A 17833-nucleotide genomic window follows, 5' to 3' on the forward strand; every position below is an offset into this window, starting at 1 on the left:
TTCCAAAAGCAAATATCAGGCAAAGCTGTCTTAGTCCGCACAGACAACATGAAAGCTATGTACTACATAAACAAACAAGTGGGGACACACTTGCTGCAACTCTCTCAGCGCAGCAGATATGGAGATGGGCTATATCTCTAAAGATCTTCCTCTTAGCCCAGCATGTTCCAGGAGTACAAAACACCATAGCAGATCTGTTAAGCCGTCAGACACAACAGATCCGCGAGTGGGAGTTTCATCCACAAGTTCTTAAACCATTCTTTCAAATGTGGAGACAACCTCAAATAGACCTCTTCACCACCCACAAAAACGCCAAATGCCCAAGCTTCGCTGCCAGATATCCGCACCCGCTGTCCAAAGGCAATGCGATATGGATGAACTGGTCCGGCAAATTTGCGTACGCCTTTCCACCTCTCCCACTGCTTCCATTAGTGGTACGCAAACTACAGCAACATTCTCTAACACTCATTCTAGTAGCTCCAACTTGGGCCAGACAACCGTGGTACACCACACTGCTGCAACTTTCTGTGGTACCGCGCCAAAAGCCATACCTGTCTCCACGCTTACTAATCCAGAACCATGGAGAGATCAGACACCCAGACCCAGCTCAGCTCAACCTAGCGATCTGGCTCCTGAGGTCATAGAGTTTGGTTACCTTAACCTTCCCCCTGACTGTATGAACGTTATTAAAGAGGCTAGACGTCTCAACACTAGAGCATGTTATGCAGCCAAGTGGAAAAGTTTTGTAATATACTGTCATAACGACCACATCAATCCTTTATATGTGTCTATTCAACACATTATAGGATACTTACTACACCTCCAAAGATGCAACTTAGTGTACACGTCTATCAGACTGCACCTTGCTGCCATTGCAGCATACCTACAAAATAGACAACATCTATCACTTTTTACAGTACCTGCCGTAAAAGCTTTTATGGAAGGCCTCAAGAGAATAATTCCTCCCAGAACACCACCTTCACCGGTGTGGAATTTAAACTGTGTTCTCACACGGTTAATGGGACCTCCCTTTGAACCTTTACATAAATGTGTACTGCAATTCTTAACTTGGAAAGTTGCTTTCCTAGTAGCTATTACTTCTCTCAGAAGAGTTAGTGAGCTACAAACATTCACCATTCAAGAACCTTTTCTGCAAATGGACCATAATAAAGTTGTTCTTCGAACTAATCCTAAATTCCTTTCAAAAGTCATTTCGCCCTTCCATCTCAATCAAGCTGTAGAGCTGCCCGTATTCTTATCGCAGCCACAAACAGTTGCACAAAGAGCTCTTCATACCTTAGATGTCAAAAGAGCATTGCTTTACCACATTGAAAGGACATAACCTTTTCGTAAAACTAAACAACTTTTTGTGTCCTTTTCACAACCACATAAAGGCGACCCCATATCAAAATCTGGGATAGCTTGGTGGATTGTCAAATGCAAACAGATTTGCTACCATAAAGCTAAACGCAAGTTATCTGTCCCTCCTAAAGCCCATTCTACGAGAAAGATAGGGGCTTCAATGGCATTTTTAATGAACATTCCCTTAGATGACATCTGCAAAGCAGCTACCTGATCTACACCGCACACATTCACAAAACACTACTGTGTAGATGTGCAAACTAAACAGCAAGCTACTGTGGGCCAGACTGTACTCAAAACACTGTTTCAAACTACTGCAACAGATACGGGTGGCTGGCGCTAAGTGTGGGTACTGCTATACAATCGATGCACAGTGTGTAATCTGCAGCTCGTATGCCTCGAACGGAAAATGCTACTTACCAGTATGCATATTTTCTTGGCATGTAGAGCTGCAGAGTTACACACGCCCACCCGGCTACTTTTATCTGTTCCAGTATTATCTTAATTAGATACAGCTTACATGGACATCATTCCTTTTCTTGCAAAGCTCCATCATTTCCCTAATGGCGAAAAACAATCTGAGGATGGAGCAGATGCTAATGCGCAATATGATCCAAAGGAGGAGTCACCTATCCCGTGACTTCCAAAGACTTTCCAGGACAAAAACAACTGCAAACATCCGGGCCCAACGCTAGGTGGCGACCTATGCACTGTGTGTAACTCTGCAGCTCTACATGCCAAGAACAGATGCATACTGGTAAGTAGCATTTTCCTTTCCCATTTTTACATGTTAATACTTTCTAGACACAGGTTTACCTTGTTAGTACCACTTTGACACCCAAATACAGAAATAAGCAACAGAATGACGAGTCAACCTTTGCAAAAAGCCCTTCTCTGTGCAACAACACGTTGGCGTGTTTTTAGTACTTTTTGATCTGTTTGACCTAGAAACTATTTTTGTGGGGTTGAAATCTTTCGATTAACCAGCAGGGGATGGAGTATGTGGCAAATTCGTCAAATCCATAATTATGTGGAAAACTAATCACCCGCAAATTTGCATATTCCAGTGTCCCTGGTTATTGTAAACAATTTCATCTGGCTATGGCGGAAATATGTGGCATTGTAACCTATCCTTTAATGTAAAGCACACTAATTCCTTTTAGGTGCCTCAGCACTATATAAAAATAAATAGATTAAAAAAGAAATATCTATGAGCAACTCTGATCCACCATCAAATGTCGCTCATTCAAAAATTATTGTGTATTTAGAGGATTTCCAAATTGTCTAATTCGCTTGGGGAAAACATTGGCAGACTGGAAAATGCTTGAAAAGTGCAGCACAACCTTATTGCACCATGTTAGAACTTATGTTCTTGTACCAGCAGAGTACGGGGCCTTGCACATGTTTCACTGTAAATCATGAGCATTGAGTTCTTTAAACTTTGTCCTACGGCCACACTACTTTTACTGCACACAAATGCTTCATAGTACAAAAGTCCATTGCTGTAACGTGTGTTGTTTGATTTTATGCACGTTATGGATATTCATGCTGCATTCAGTGAGATTATTGTATTGTGTCTCCTAGTTTACTACAACTCTCAAATGTGTGCACACACACACACGCTTCCTGCATACTCACTTTAGTGCACAGCATGGATCACAGAAGCATCCACTATCCCCTGAACTGTGATTGTATCCGTTCCTAACATGTGCTGTGTCTTGCAGCCCATCCCCATGCTGAAGAAGGGGCAGCAGCGGGCCATTACCATGTCTCAACAGCAAGTCGCCTGCCTCTTGTGCAATGCCTTTTTCTGCACCTTCCCTCGCCGCAATGCCACGCAGGGCAACTCGGAGTATGCCACATATCCCAGCATCAACTTCAACAGGTGAGTGAAGGCCTCCTCTTGATGCCAGAACATAGATGTGGTTCTAGCCAGCTCAAAGATTTTTAAGGCCCTAGGAAGAGTATTCCCCTAAACACAGACACACTTTCTTGGCACTGAGGGCTGTATTTGCTGCCTTATGTGTCAGTCTGTCCTCACAACCACACAGCTGGCTAGATAAGCAAGCCCAAAGTATTGTCTTGCCTTGGAACCCTTGCTACCTTTGACCTTTGTCTCCAGGGGGAGGGAAGGCAGCCTGCTACAGCAATGGCTGTCTGGTGATGAGGCGATTGCTGCTCTGAAGTAATTGTAGTACCAGCATAACATCACCTGTTTTAATTTCTCTTATTTAACTATTCTATGCTGAATCTATATGCTTGACCAGGATTCATGTTCAGCACAAACTTCTTTGGATTAAAACCCATTTGTGTTTTTATTTTAAGCGATGTCCACCAATGACTATGATGTAGTTTTAGGGTTTTTGGAGTCTTGTCTATTCCACTGGAATACTAGGGATCCATTCACCAGTGTTGACATAGGTGAGAGACTAATCAAGGACCCACCTAGTCTTATTCTTTTAACTGAGGGCAGGTTTTGTAGTTGACCAGCATTCATTAAGAAGCACTTAGGGGTGCCATATTTCTGTATCTCTAAGGTCAGTGCAGTACAGATTTTTCACTAGCGCCACTGGACTCCAAGGTTTCAGCAGTTCTATAACCTGCACTTTAAAAATTTTTAGAAAGGAGAGGGGTAAGAGTTAGAAGAGTTCAGCAACAAAATGTTCCTTTGTAAATATTTTTCTCCTCTGGCTGCAATAGACATTTTATGAAGGGCTTTTTTCATCAGTGTGCGGTACTGAACTAGCAGGGAGTCATAAATGCACTGTTTCATACGAGTGAGCAAAAAAGGGGATCTTCCAAGATTTTGTTTTAAATTCCAATAGCAATTTGTTGTATTTTCTTTGTTTTCTGTAGTAGTTTGTATTTTGGTTGAAACCAGGGGTCACTTCAACATGCGTTTACAGTTGATTCTTGCCTCCAGAGTACCTGTTGTCTGTGGAAATAAGCTGAAATATAAAATATGTTTTGATCACCACAAAAATATGCATGAGAGTTTTTGATGCTAAAGTCTATCACAGATCTGCTAGGAGATTATATGTTGGTTTCATCTAAGTTGAAATAAATGTTAGACACTATAAACCGATGTTGTTGAAGTACTGATCTATTCTTAGATTTCACTTTTACTCAGCATTAGCAAGAAACCCTTTTACTGAAGGAGAACAATATTCCCAGCTAGGGCTGCATGATTCCCCGACAGCAGCAGAATGGGAGAAAAGAAATGTGCTGAAATTTCCTAATGGATCACAAGTAAGGAATATAAAAAGGCTGTATTATGCCCTAAAGAAATAGAGCAAGGAGGAATAGAAAGCAGCTGAATTAATCCTATTGGGAGCAGCAGGATTGTACTGTACTGTTGCCTCACCCTATACTAACCTGAAATGCAGGAAACACACACTGCATGCAGCTCAAATCCCAGGACAGTGCTGACAGCGGGCCATATAGTCATTGCATATACTTATAAGTAATATATTCTCTTTTGACATTTTACACCCTAATGAAAGAATGCTATAATGCATGGAATTCTGCGATCCCTGTTTAAACACCAGTCTCTCATTTCTGTATAATCTGCGACTTGTGACGCACCCAGGGGCAGATGTATCAAGTGTTTTGCATGTCGCAAAAGCTGCGAATCTCTATTTTTCAGCGTTTGCGACATGCAAAAAAGAAATTGGCATGTATGAAAGAATTCGCATCGCACATTAGGAATTCGCATGTTTGCGAATTCCTAATGTGCGAGAATGGATAAATCGCAGAATAATTAGCGAATTCCGATTTTGCATTGTCGCATAAGTGCGAAATTCGCATGGATATGTAAGATATATTCGCAAATTGCGATTTTGCCTATTTTGCACATTAAGGAATCGCTATTAACACCAGGTAGAAGCAGGTGGTAAAAAAAAAAACTATAAATGAACACCCAGAATGCATTTTCACTGTTTCCAAAATGGCGGGACTGTACCTGATTGCCAGGAGGATGCGCATCCAAGCTCTTGGCCAGAGAAGACAACGGCAGGAAAGGATATTCCGATTACGCATTACGCTGTTCCAGCAGACACAGGAGGAGATATATGAAAAATACAGGCTACATCCTCACAGCATTCTTGACCTCATTACTGAATTGAAACCATTTTTGACACACCCAACTGCCAGAACACAATCAATACCAACACATGTGCAGGTATTGTGCTCACTGCACCTTTTGGCTTCTGGCTCCTTTCAAACAGTAATAGCAGAGGTTGGTGGAGTCTCACAGAGTGCCCTATCACGTTTCTTCCATGTCTTCTTGGATGCAATGATCAGTAGACTTCAACATCATATATATTTTTCAAATACACATCAAGCCATACAGGAAGCCAAGTTGGATTTCTATCAAATTGCAAGATTTCCACATGTGATTGGATGCATAGATGGAACCCATATTGCCATCACCCCACCAGCAGCCATTGAATATGTATTCCGCAACAGAAAAAACTACCACTCACTGAACATCCAGGTCATATGCAACGCTAAATACATAATCCAGGACATTGTGGCAAAGTTTCCAGGCAGTACACATGACTCTTACATCTTCAGACATAGTGCAATACATAGACGTCTCAGTGCTGGTCAGTTTGGAGATGGATACCTACTGGGTAAGTAATACTCATCCATCCTCCCTTCCACCCAACCAATGTAATGGAACTCTGAGTCACTTTTTCCTCTCTAACTTGCAGGTGATAGTGCCTACGCAGTGCGTGATTTCATACTCACCCCATACTTGAATCCTGCAAATGCAAGTGAAAGACGCTACAACAGGGCACACCGGTCCACACGTGGGGTAATAGAACGTACATTTGGAATTCTGAAAAGCCGTTTCAGACGCATACACAAAAGTGGAGGTGCATTGCAATACAATCCAGAGACATGTTGCAAAATAGTGACAGCATGTGCAATGCTGCATAACATTGCAATCCGCAAAGGCACAGAAATTGAAGTGAGTGACTCAGACACATCTGATGATGATGATGATAACCCTCCCCCAAGAATGGCAGGAGTAGGAGCCATGGCTGGTCGTCAAAGGAGGGCAGAGATTACACGTAACTATTTTTAGGTGAGAAAAAAAACTAAACACCATTTTCACTTTGCTATTGTTCTTTTATTCAGAACATGCAAACAGTGCTATATGTATGTTAAATTATTTGTAATCATTGTGAATTTACATATCCATACTACTAAAACCAAACAAAAAATAGTATCTATGCATGACTGCTGCATAGGTACTTCAACATGGTAAGTCATTTTTTCCGTTGGCGGCTGCCAGCATGTTGCTCAAGTGGAGGCATGGCCTCTTGCTCTGCTCCAGTAGTGGAACGCCTTCCACTCCTGCGTTGCACCATGATGTTTGTTGGTGTGGGGTTGTTGCTACTCCTACTGGAGTTGTCCTCGCTTTCTCCCGAGCACAGGAGGGGCCCTTGCACCTGAGTGGGTTGTTTGCATACTTTCCAGTACCAATGTCATATTGTTCACACTCTGTCCAACAGAACGTGTGCAATCACTCAATTCACGCTGCATGTTCACACTGCGACGTGTGAAGTTGCTGGTGACTGCACATAGCCTGTTGATGGCTTTGGTGTAGGTGTGCATTGTGTCCTGCGCAGCCTGTGCAGCCCTGTTCCGTGCCTCCTCTGTGTTGACAAGTGTCAGGCAAAGTTTATCTATGGCATCAGCCATGCGTTCCTGGTTCTTGTTGGATTTGACTAGCTGCCTATTGATAGATCTCAGTGCCTTATGTTGAAGGCGTTGTACCTCAAGCATGTTGTGCTCAAGGCCTGCAAACACTGTCACTACTTCACTTTGTCCTGTGTTATTTACAGATGGCTCAATACGGAATGCACGTGCCCTCCTTGGACTTTGTGATTGCTGTTGTGCATCTTGGGAGGACACAGTGACTGTCTCATTGGACACTGCTTCTACATCTGAGTTTTCATCCTCTCCCATTGGTTGTAGAGGTAGAACTCGTCGGCGCTTCCTTTGTATGGTCACAGGGGCATTAGTGACTTCATTGTCTATATCTGACATCACATGGGGAGGTGACAATTCGACATCATTGTCAGTCCTGTCCTCACTGGTATGTCCTGTGAATGTAGAGTGCAAAATATGAATTTGTGTTCATGACAAAATAAAAATTCTCATGGCAGAGTATTACTTGTACTGCACTGTTTCAGCATTACGAAGTCCCAATTTAAAAAGTAATATAAGTGACTATGATTGAGAGTGTTACTATGTCAATGGGACTACCACTCCCATAATGCATTGCTGTGTTCTTGTTTCACAGTGTTAATGGACTAATGGTAATCTTACATGCAGTGCACACACACACACACACATTCTTTGTACACACACATGGGTGCACTTTCAAATCCTCTTACCTTGTGCGGTTGCTGTGGGTTCTGAGCTGTCTATGTTAGTCACTCCACTCACACTTTCAGTTGTCAGTGTGGATTCTATCAGTTCCTCATGGGGTGTGGGTTTGTCCACCATGGAAGTTCCACCACCTGTCAGGTTGGCATCTTTGATCCTCTCCGCAAGTCTTTCTTTGGATCTGAGTCTCATGTCGTACCACCTTTTTTTGATTTCATCAATGGAGCGGGTGGTGACTCCTACAGAGTTGACTTGTGTGGACAGAGTGGAGAAGTGTGGCTCAGAGGTTAGAGGCGGCAGACCCAGAAGCTGAGATCGGCCCTGGACCAGGGTTCAATTCCCCGCCTCGGTGGGTCTTGGGCTCAAAAATTCCACGGACTCGATAATTCTCGCTCCGGTGCCTTCTCGACTCACGGGTTCACACTCTGCGACTCTGGGCAATAGCTTGCTTAATCTCCACAACGGCCCCTCGCGGCGGGATGCCTGGCTTTCACCTTGTGGATACCCTGCCGGGGTTATCTCACAGGGGAATACCAGGACGGGTTCCCTAAGCAAGCGCCGGGAAACCCTTTGTGGGTAGCTGTGCGCTATATAAGCTCAAATACATTTACATTTTACTTTTCCTGGTTCTCCAGCCATATTTTTCTTTTCCTGGAGTCAGGTACCTTAAAAGATTTTTTCCCAAACAGGTCCTCATGGTTACACACCATTTCTTCTATTAGCACTTCTTGCTCCTTTTCTGAAAACTTCTGCTTTTTTTTTTTCTTTTCAATTGGCTGCTCCTCCTGTGCCTTCTGTGACTCCATTGCTGAACAAACAGGTCTGCTCTGCCTCAGCACACTCTTCCAACTGCCACTGGGTGTGGCTCTGGGTAGCAGGTGCAAGCAATCACTGGTACTTCCTGCTTGTGATGTCATCAACTTGTTCCAGCATTGCATGATTCCCGTTTTAGCGAATTCTTAAATTGCGAAAATCGCAATTATGCGATTCGCACATTTATCGCATTATTTTCTGCGAGTTTTAAGAAATCGCTATTTTTTCGCAATATTTTTGTTACATGCCATTTTGCGATCCCGAAATTGCGATTCGCAACAAATCGCTATTAAGGACTCGCAAAATGTTTTTTTTATACATCTGCCCCTAAGTCACCAATTATAAAGACAAGACATCAGAACTCAACTATTATAAGCTATTACAGGCGAGTTCTGATGTTGCAATGCCTGCTGCCAGCAGCCGCGTTAAAAGACAGATGAGGTTGCGGAGCAACCAAAAGGAACGTTGCTTTTCTTTCTTCTGCTCTATTTTTTAGCTTACAGTGACAAGCTGAGAGACCATGTTTATTTTTTGCACCCTTAAGATAGTTAGAGAAGAGCTAGAATCTTTCTGCATGTGTGCACACAGAGTTAGTGCTTCTTTTTTTATTTACTTACTTGTATTGCACTGTTTCTAATATCTTTTCTGTAACAAGTAACTCGCAGGTTTTTGATGTGTTTAATTTTGCACTAGAGGTTTTATTTTTTATCAACATGCTCGCTCTTTCATATGAAAGAGCTACACACCAAGGTTTTAAGTGGTTTGTGAGAAAGGTGCTGGTCTGACCATGACCTATATATGAGATAAAGTTTCCCTGGCGTACATGATAAAGATATTGCAAGTCACCTTGGAATTTCATAACCCTATAAAGGAACTCGTCTCATTCCTCTATATGGTTTTGATACTCCTTGTTGAATTGCAATATCCTTATAATGTACGGCAGGAACTACCTTTCCCTTATATAATCTGACACACTCAGTTGACAATTATATTCAAATCTTACAGTTGAGTTCTGACGTCGTGCTGCCAGAGCCAGCTGCCAGTTGAAAGGCAGGTCAGACCACGGAGCAGCTGTTAAAAGCAACGAAAATGAAACCTTGTTTTTCTTCTTCTGCTGGTTTTTTCTTGTAACTCTACAGTGGCAAGCAAAAATCTGATATTTATGGCAAAATGTTTATTGTTTGCACTGCTAGGTAAATTGTAAAAAGTTAGAATCTTTTTGCATGTATCTGTTGCACAATCTTTTTTTAAACTGACTTCTGTTCAACTGCTTCTAATATCGTTTGTCAACAACTAGTTACCAACTGTTTTTGTTGTATTTAATTTTGTGCTAGGGATATTTTTAGTATTTATGGGCCCGATGTTGGTAAATCTAATTTACCACTTCTAAAATACCGAATCATACCGATTTGGTATTTAAGAAGTGGTAAATTAGAGGGGGGAAATGTAGGTAATTCTGATTCGGTAAATACCGAATCTGTAAGATTCAGTATTTACCGATTCTGTAAATACCGAATCGGTATCCCCCATTGATTCCTATAGGCCTTGAAGCCCATAGGAATCAATGTGGAATACCGAATCGGTATTTACCGATTCAGTAATTACCTATTCTTGCAAGGGTGCGGGGGGTGTCACTTTGACACCCTCTAGCACCCCAATTACAGGCTTGTGTGCCATGTGGCACACATACATGCCCTATGGGCATGTCTGTGTGTCACATGGCACAGGTGTGCATGCACAGATGTGCATGCACACCTGGATTCGGTATTTTACCACCCAATTGGATTGGGTGGTAAAATACCGATTCTTAAAGCCCTGTGGCACTCTGACATGTGCCAGCTACATCTGCATTTACAGAATCCGTATTTTACCGAGTCTGTATTTACCGATTCGGTAATTTTACTGAATCGGTAAATACAGAATCGGTAAAATACAGATTCTGTAAATGCATGCCCTACATCTGAAAACCCTAATACCGGTCGGAAACTGACAAAATCGGCCGTTTCCGACCTGTATTCGGGCTCCTACATCTGGCCCTATGTTTGCAAATATGGTCTCTCTTTCTTATGAAAGAGCTGTGCAACAGGATTTAAGTAGTTTGTACGAAAGGTGATGTGACAATTTATTATGAGGCATAAAGGGGAAATAGCCTTTCCAATGCAGCCTTAAGCCCGTGTGCCGTTTCCCCGCATGCTGAACGATTCTTACCTTTACCACATCTAGCCGTGGTAAAGGTAGTCAGTGTTTTAACTGTCTAAGCGGGCGGGGTGTGGAACCGGAAGGATTGCTGCTGGAAGGACTGGGACGCGGCAAGGTAAGTTGGGCAGGGGCTTGGGCCAGGTTGGGGGGAGGGATGGGCAGGTTTAAGGGATGGGAGCTGAGTTTTAGGGCTTAGGGCAGGGGATGGGGCAGTTTTCAGGGCATGGGGCAGTGTTTATGGCTCAAGGCTGGGGGTCAGCGTAGTTTATTTAAAGGGGCAGGGTTTTAGGTTTTGGCAGTGATAGGGGTAGTTTTAAGGACAGAAAAGGGTACGTTTAAGTGTTCAGGGCTGGGGTAGTTTTTGGTAGGGGGCAGGGTTTTAGACCTCGGGGCGAAAGGAGGGGACGGGATAGTCTTAAGGGCAGGGCAGGTTATAAGCCTCAGAGTGGGGGAGGAGGTAGGGGAAGAGGATCTTAGGGTTTAGGGCAGGGAGGGGGGTCGGGTAGTGGTAATCTTTAGCACGCATTTCCCTTTACCACTAAATTGCGTGGTAAAGGCATGTGTGGTAAAGGAATATGTGGGTTAGACGCATTTGCGGTTAGGACGGCGTTGTAGAGGCACGCATGGTTTAGCCATGCATGCCACTGTTATTCCGCCGGGATAAAGTCCCCCTCTGCCATACATGATACACCTCAGAATTCCATAACCCTATAAAGGAGCTGGGCCTCGTTCATCTGTGCACCCATGGAACTCCTCAGTGACTTGCAATATAATATCCTTATAATGTACGGCAGGAGGTTCATTATCCAAAATATAATATAGTGTCTGGCCTCTTAGCAAACATAATGTTGAGGTGTGTAAGGGCTTAGTGGTGACCATAGGTAAAGACCTTATCACAAGAGATGAAGGATTAATAAGTGTTCGAGGCACAGGAGCTGCAGAATACACACTGTGCATAGATCGCTAGCTAGTGTTGGGCCCAAATGTTTGCAGTTTGTTTTTGTCCTGGAAAGTTCTTTGAAAGTCACGAGATAGGTGACTCCTCCTCTGGACCATACTGCGCATGGACATCAGCTCCATCCTCAGATTGTTTTTTTCCGCCATTGGGCTCAGATGTGTTTCCAGCGCTCCAGTTTGGAACCGATTTTCTTTCGGCGCGCAATCCTCACCCAGTTCGACGGTATTGTACTGATCGCAGTCCCCATCGACGCGACTCTTCACAACTTCGAAGTCTTCGATTCCGGTCGTCGACCAAGGCCTTCGAGCCTACCTAGGCCTTACTTTCTGGCTCATGGAAAGGACGCCATTCAAGAGGTGTCCTCGATGTAGATCGAAGTTTCCCCACACCGATCTACATGAGGTGTGCAACCTTTGCCTCTCACCGGAGCACGATGCCAAAGACTGTTCCGCTTGTGCCTCCTTCTGCTCCAAGAAGACAATTTGGGACCGACGAGCTCGAAGAACAATGGCTCGCTCGTCAGCATCGATCCCGGATGACATCTTTCAAGATGGGGCGTCAACGTGCGAAAACAGGAGCGAACCGAAATAAGCGACAGATCCTCCGAGCCCGAAGACTCATACGTCGAGATCACTCCAGCTCAACGGGTCGTAAGTAAGAACGTCAACCCGACCCTTCCTCGACACCCTCCAGAAAGGCTTCGGTCACACCCTCACCTTTGGGCCCAGGTGTACACCGAGAGACTGCTTCCCATGCCCCGCCCTCGGGCTCGGCAAAGAAGACTACTAAGACTTCAGGCGGCTCGGGCTCGAGTCAGCCTCTACCCGGTGTCGATCCTACACTGACACTGAAAAAGAAGCCATCTTCCTCATCCACGGCGATCGCTGCTTCAACACACAAGCACTCTGCGCCGAAGACTGGCACTGGCTCATCAACGTTAAAACTGCACTCGGAGCCGAGTAAACATCTACCTAAAGGTCCCGACTCCCACGCTTCGGAACCGCAAAAACCCACGGAACCGAAAAAACACGTTCCAGGTAAAGAGAAAAGGTCACAGTTCTAAGCCAAAAGACTCTAGACCAGCTACCGAATCGGTGCCGAAAAAACCTCCGGTACCGAGACCTTCCCCACCGAAGGACATACCATCCACAGAAGAGCCTTCCCTACCAGATCCTACTCAAAAGACTCTTGTAAAGGATCCGAAGACTGGACAACTGTCTCTTAGCTCTAAGAAGAGACCATTAGAGGTGCCTGCACCTCTTCCTCCTCCTCCTCCAAAGAAGAGCGACATTGCAACCTGTCCATTAAGGGTCCCTTCTCCACTTCCCCACACTCTTCCACCTCCTCCACCACATCATTGTCCTACACCATCCCCTCATCCAGATGATGATGTAGACACAGACTCTGATGACACAGGTGGGGGTGCTTATGAGCCTGTAGGGATCAATAGTCCCCCTCAGTCACCTAATCCATGGGATGATTATAACACCCCTGATGTGCCTTACGTCCCTCAAGACGATCTATATCTCTCCAGGCCTCCCCTCCCCCCCTCAGAGGACACTATTGGTTTTAACCTACTAGTTCAGAGGGCTGCCCAGTACCATGGGGTAGATTTACACACTTTATCAAAAACACAAGAGGGAGGTAGAGCAGATAGTTGGATTCGCGCTCCACAATGATACTTAAGTAAACAAAAGAAATCCAACATTCAAAAGTGAAGGGGAGAGAGTGATCAATAAATGTTGAAGCACTCAGTGTTTTGTAAAATACCCCTCACACACCAAAAGGCCCCTTGGTGTCATGCTTCATCATCGGGGTCTTCGCACCCCTCTATCGGGATGCGGCGTGCTGCGACCTACGGCTACGCGGGAGCACTTATAGTGTTGACTATGTGTGGAGTACAGTGTGTGGGGTATGTTTTTAAGTGAGTGGGGGGATGTGTAGTGAAAAAATTAAAAAGTACCTGGCACTAGAGTATAAAAAGAAAAACAATTTTATTCTGAACTCTGGCTGGTACTGTTAAAAGAAGTGCAGGACGAGGTCAAGGCTGTTGTATTAATGAACAGGACCTCTGGTGTGCGTTGTTGTCGACATGTTTCTGAGACAAGCTCCTTCCTCAGGACGGGGGCAACCAATACTATGCAGCTAAGTGGAAAAGTTTTGTAATATATTGTCACAACAACAATATTAACCCTTTAGACGTGTCTATTCAACAGAACATAGGATACTTACTGCACCTCCAAAGATGTAACTTAGCCTACACGTCTATTAGACTACATCTTGCAGCCATAGCAGCATATCTTCAAAACAGACAGCATCTATCTCTCTTCAGAGTGCCTGCTATTAAAGCCTTTATGGAAGGCCTTAAGAGATTAATTCCTACCCAGAGTACCACCTTCACCAGTGTGGAATTTGAACATTGTTCTTACACAGCTAATGGGAACCTTTACATAAATGTGAACTACACACATTCACAAAACACTATTGTGTAGATGTGCAACCCAAGCAACAAGCTAATGTGGGCCAGGCTGTTCTCAAAACATTATTTCAAACTACTGCAACAGATAGGGGTGGTCGCCGCTAATGGTGGGTACTGCTATACAATCTATGCACAGTGTGTAATCTGCAGCTCATATGCCTTGAACAGAAAATGCTACTTACCAGTATGCATCTGTTCTTGGCATGTAGAGCTGCAGAGTTACACACGCCCACCCGCCTCCCCGGCTACCCTTCTCTGTTCCAGTATTATCTTAATTAGATACAGCTTACACGGACATCCTTCCTTCTCTTACTATGCTCAATCATTTCCCTCATGGCGAAAAACAATCTGAGGATGGAGCCTATGTCCATGCGCAGTATGATCCAGAGTAGGAGTCACCTTTCTTGTGACTTCCAAAAAACTTTCCAGGACAAAAACAAACTGCAAACATCCGTGCCCAACACTAGGTGGCGATCTATGCACAGTGTGTAACTCTGCAGCTCTACATGCCAAGAACAGATGCATACTGGTAAGTAGCATATTCCTTTGCATGGTCAGCCATGCCGAGTGCAGCCCCAGTGGGGTAAAGTGTGAATAAAAGTGAAAGGGAGCTTACTGTGGTAAGTGAGGGGCTGCTACAGGAGAATACTGAGCATGTGAGAATCTACCCTTCTTTACTCTATAGGAGGTAAAAAGGTCTCATGTCATTACTCTAATGTCAAGGGTCCCCTTCTACGTACCTCCAGGCTAGTGAATAGTATTTTTCTTTATATACTGTAGGAGTTGGGGGACTGCATGGGATTTCACTTTGATGGGTCAGAGGAGTCTCAGATATTCCCCTTGGAGAGCTAAAGTTCCTGTTTCTGTTATAGTTTGTGGCGTGAGGGGTCTATTCCTCGTCATACTTCAGAAGATGAGGAATTGGTCTATGAATGAACTACAAGAGGTGAGTGGACTGTGACTGATAGGTGAGAGTTCACAAGCCTTTCCTCAGTACATTATAGGAAGTGAGAAGTGTAATGAGGAGACAGACCCTGATTTTACTATGATAGCCAGGGCCTGCCCCTTATTATACTCTATGAATCTGTCCATGATTATATATTTCTGTTGATGAGTGATTGGTCAATGATTAATCAGTGGGAGGAGAGGAGTCCTAGGTCTGACACTGTTTATTCTATGGGAAATCCGAGGATCCTCCCTAACTATACTGCAAGTACAAGGGTTCACTTTATTCAGTTATGAGATTTTAGAAGTATATGTTCGAGGCATGGGTGACTGTAGATACATATGCTTAGCATAATCCTGCCATCTAGTTTTGGATTTGGCACGCAGGTTGATTTTCCTTGAAGTCTTTTGAGTCACAAGGTAGAGTGATGGTAATGCACATAGTCACTGACTTCCTTGTTAGCATGTTTTCTTCCACCATTGGGTTCAGACGTGTACCCCTCTGCTCCGGTTTGACGCTGTCTTTTCCATATTATATATTGCCTGTATTGTTTTTGATCGCTGATTTCCTCCGTTTCCTCTTCTAATATCGATGTTGACTTCATCGGGGTGACTCGAGTCGGCTGCGGCCATCATGGGCCTTTGCGCTTCGGGGCGTGATTCATTTCTGTGACGTTCCCTCCATGCCATGTCTACTCGGTAATGGAATAGACGCTATTCTGAATCTGTCCTTGCCACACCAAGTTTCCATGCACCAATCTCCACCATGTGTGTAACTTGTGCTTCTCCCCTGAACACAAGGAGTCTACCTGTGAGGGTTTCAAATCCTTTTAATTGAAAAAGACGCTATGTGACCGTCAAGCTTGGTGCTTAGAGAATTCCCACCATAGTGCCTGACTTCTTTGAACCCGAGGACCCTCAAGAAGAGGCACAGGCCCAGGTGTTCACTGTTTATGAGGACCTTCTTCCACAAGGACAGATCTGAACTGTAGTTGCAGGATTTCACACCAGGTCAATCCATGAGGACTGTGCTCCCTCCACCCCAAACGCAGCAGTCCATTACAAAGGGTTGCCCACTTATCCTACAATGGCCAAAGACTTTTGGTGGGCCAACACTGCCTTCGGGTCATGGTCGGCACTGACCCATTGAATCGGACACACCCAGCATCCCCTTAGCACCTAAAAAGCAACAAATCTATGAATGTACAACGCATGCCTTTACAATGCAGTTTTTACATCACAACATCCTTTACAATGCATACACCTACATTGCATACCACTACAATGAATTTTTTTAAACTACACTTACAACGCGTTCCATTACATCACATGATACCTTTACAACGCATACCATTACATTGCATTTAAGATAAGTGTTGGATAGTGTATGGGTAAAAATGACTATTCTAACTCCAGAGGGTGTAACAGAAGGGTAAGTGTTGGATAGTGTAGGGGTAAACATCACTATTCTAACTCCAGGGGGTGCAACAATAGGGTACGTGTTAGATAGTGTAGGGGTACTATGCGTTGTAATGGTATGCGTTGTAATGACATGCGATGTAATGCCTGCGTTGTAGTGACAGGCAATGTAGTGTCATTAATTGTAGTGCCATGTAATGGATGCGTTGTAGTGACATGCATTGTAAAGGATGTTGTGATGTAATGACTGTGTTGTAAATGTAGTGCCATGTAATGGTTGCGTTGTAAAGGTTGTTTCCCAAAAGCAACGTGGGTCACACGTTTTTGACCCAACTCCTCGCTCATCGGAGTTGACCCAACTTTCGGAGCCGAGACTCTCAGCATTGAAATATTGCCCTACCTCAGCACCAAAAAATTCACCTTCGGACCCGAAACATTTGGCACCAAAAATGCAGGCACTGAAACAGTCTACATTGGAGCCAAGAACCCATGCCTTAGGCAAACATACTGAGCCTGTGGAACCAGCACTTCAAAGATTGCAGTAGGAGATGAACTCCAGACAACGACACATTATTACCAGACCTCCTCAATCTGATGCACTGCAAACCAAGAGACAATTATTTATTACTGTAAACCTACTTCATCAACTAGATTTTACCATCAATACAGCCAAATCCCACCTCCAACCCTTAAAATACTACCCTAGCTGGGAGCCATGCTCAACTCACAGTAGGGATTAGCTTACCCCAATTGCATCAAGATTTAATCATTTCAGGCACTCATACCCCATTTCCAGCCTTCTCAGCAGGTCATAGTCAGGACTGTGATGCGTCTCCTGGGTATGATGGCTTCATGTATAGCCATAGTACCTCATGCCAGACTGAACATGCCTCTATTTCAAGAGTTCTTATCGCACCAATGGACTCAAGCGGAGAGTCAATTAAAAGATCTATTGTTGGCTGGCCGTTAAACTTGCCACTATCTGCAGTGGAGGAATACTAACAATCTCTTATTAGGACGACCTTTTCTGGATCCAATTCCACAGAGGACCATAAAACCCAACTCCTCCCTCAAGGGATGGAGAGCACATTCACAAGATCTAACTGTCCAGAGACACTAGACATCCAATCAGAGACATCTAGATATCAGTCAAGCCCCTCAACAAGTACATCCTCTCAGAACACTTCCATACGGTTCCTTTGCAGAATGTAATCTCTCTTCTACAGCAAGGCGACTTTATATTCGCGCTCAATCTA

The 17833-nt window shown here is 44.2% G+C and overlaps 1 protein-coding gene across 1 annotated transcript in view; it reads left to right on the forward strand.

Moving 5' to 3' along the window:
• Nucleotides 1-17833, forward strand: part of LOC147679864 (poly(ADP-ribose) glycohydrolase-like) — a 471979-nt gene that overhangs the window by 198661 nt on the left and 255485 nt on the right. Inside the window, exon 7 of the mRNA XM_086943423.1 lies at nt 3087-3247. Within this exon, the coding sequence (XP_086799549.1) occupies nt 3087-3247 (161 nt within the window). The remainder of the gene's footprint in view (nt 1-3086; nt 3248-17833) is intronic.

Source organism: Lissotriton vulgaris, chromosome 11 (genome assembly GCF_964263255.1).
Source record: "Lissotriton vulgaris chromosome 11, aLisVul1.2, whole genome shotgun sequence".
NCBI lineage: Eukaryota > Metazoa > Chordata > Amphibia > Caudata > Salamandridae > Lissotriton > Lissotriton vulgaris.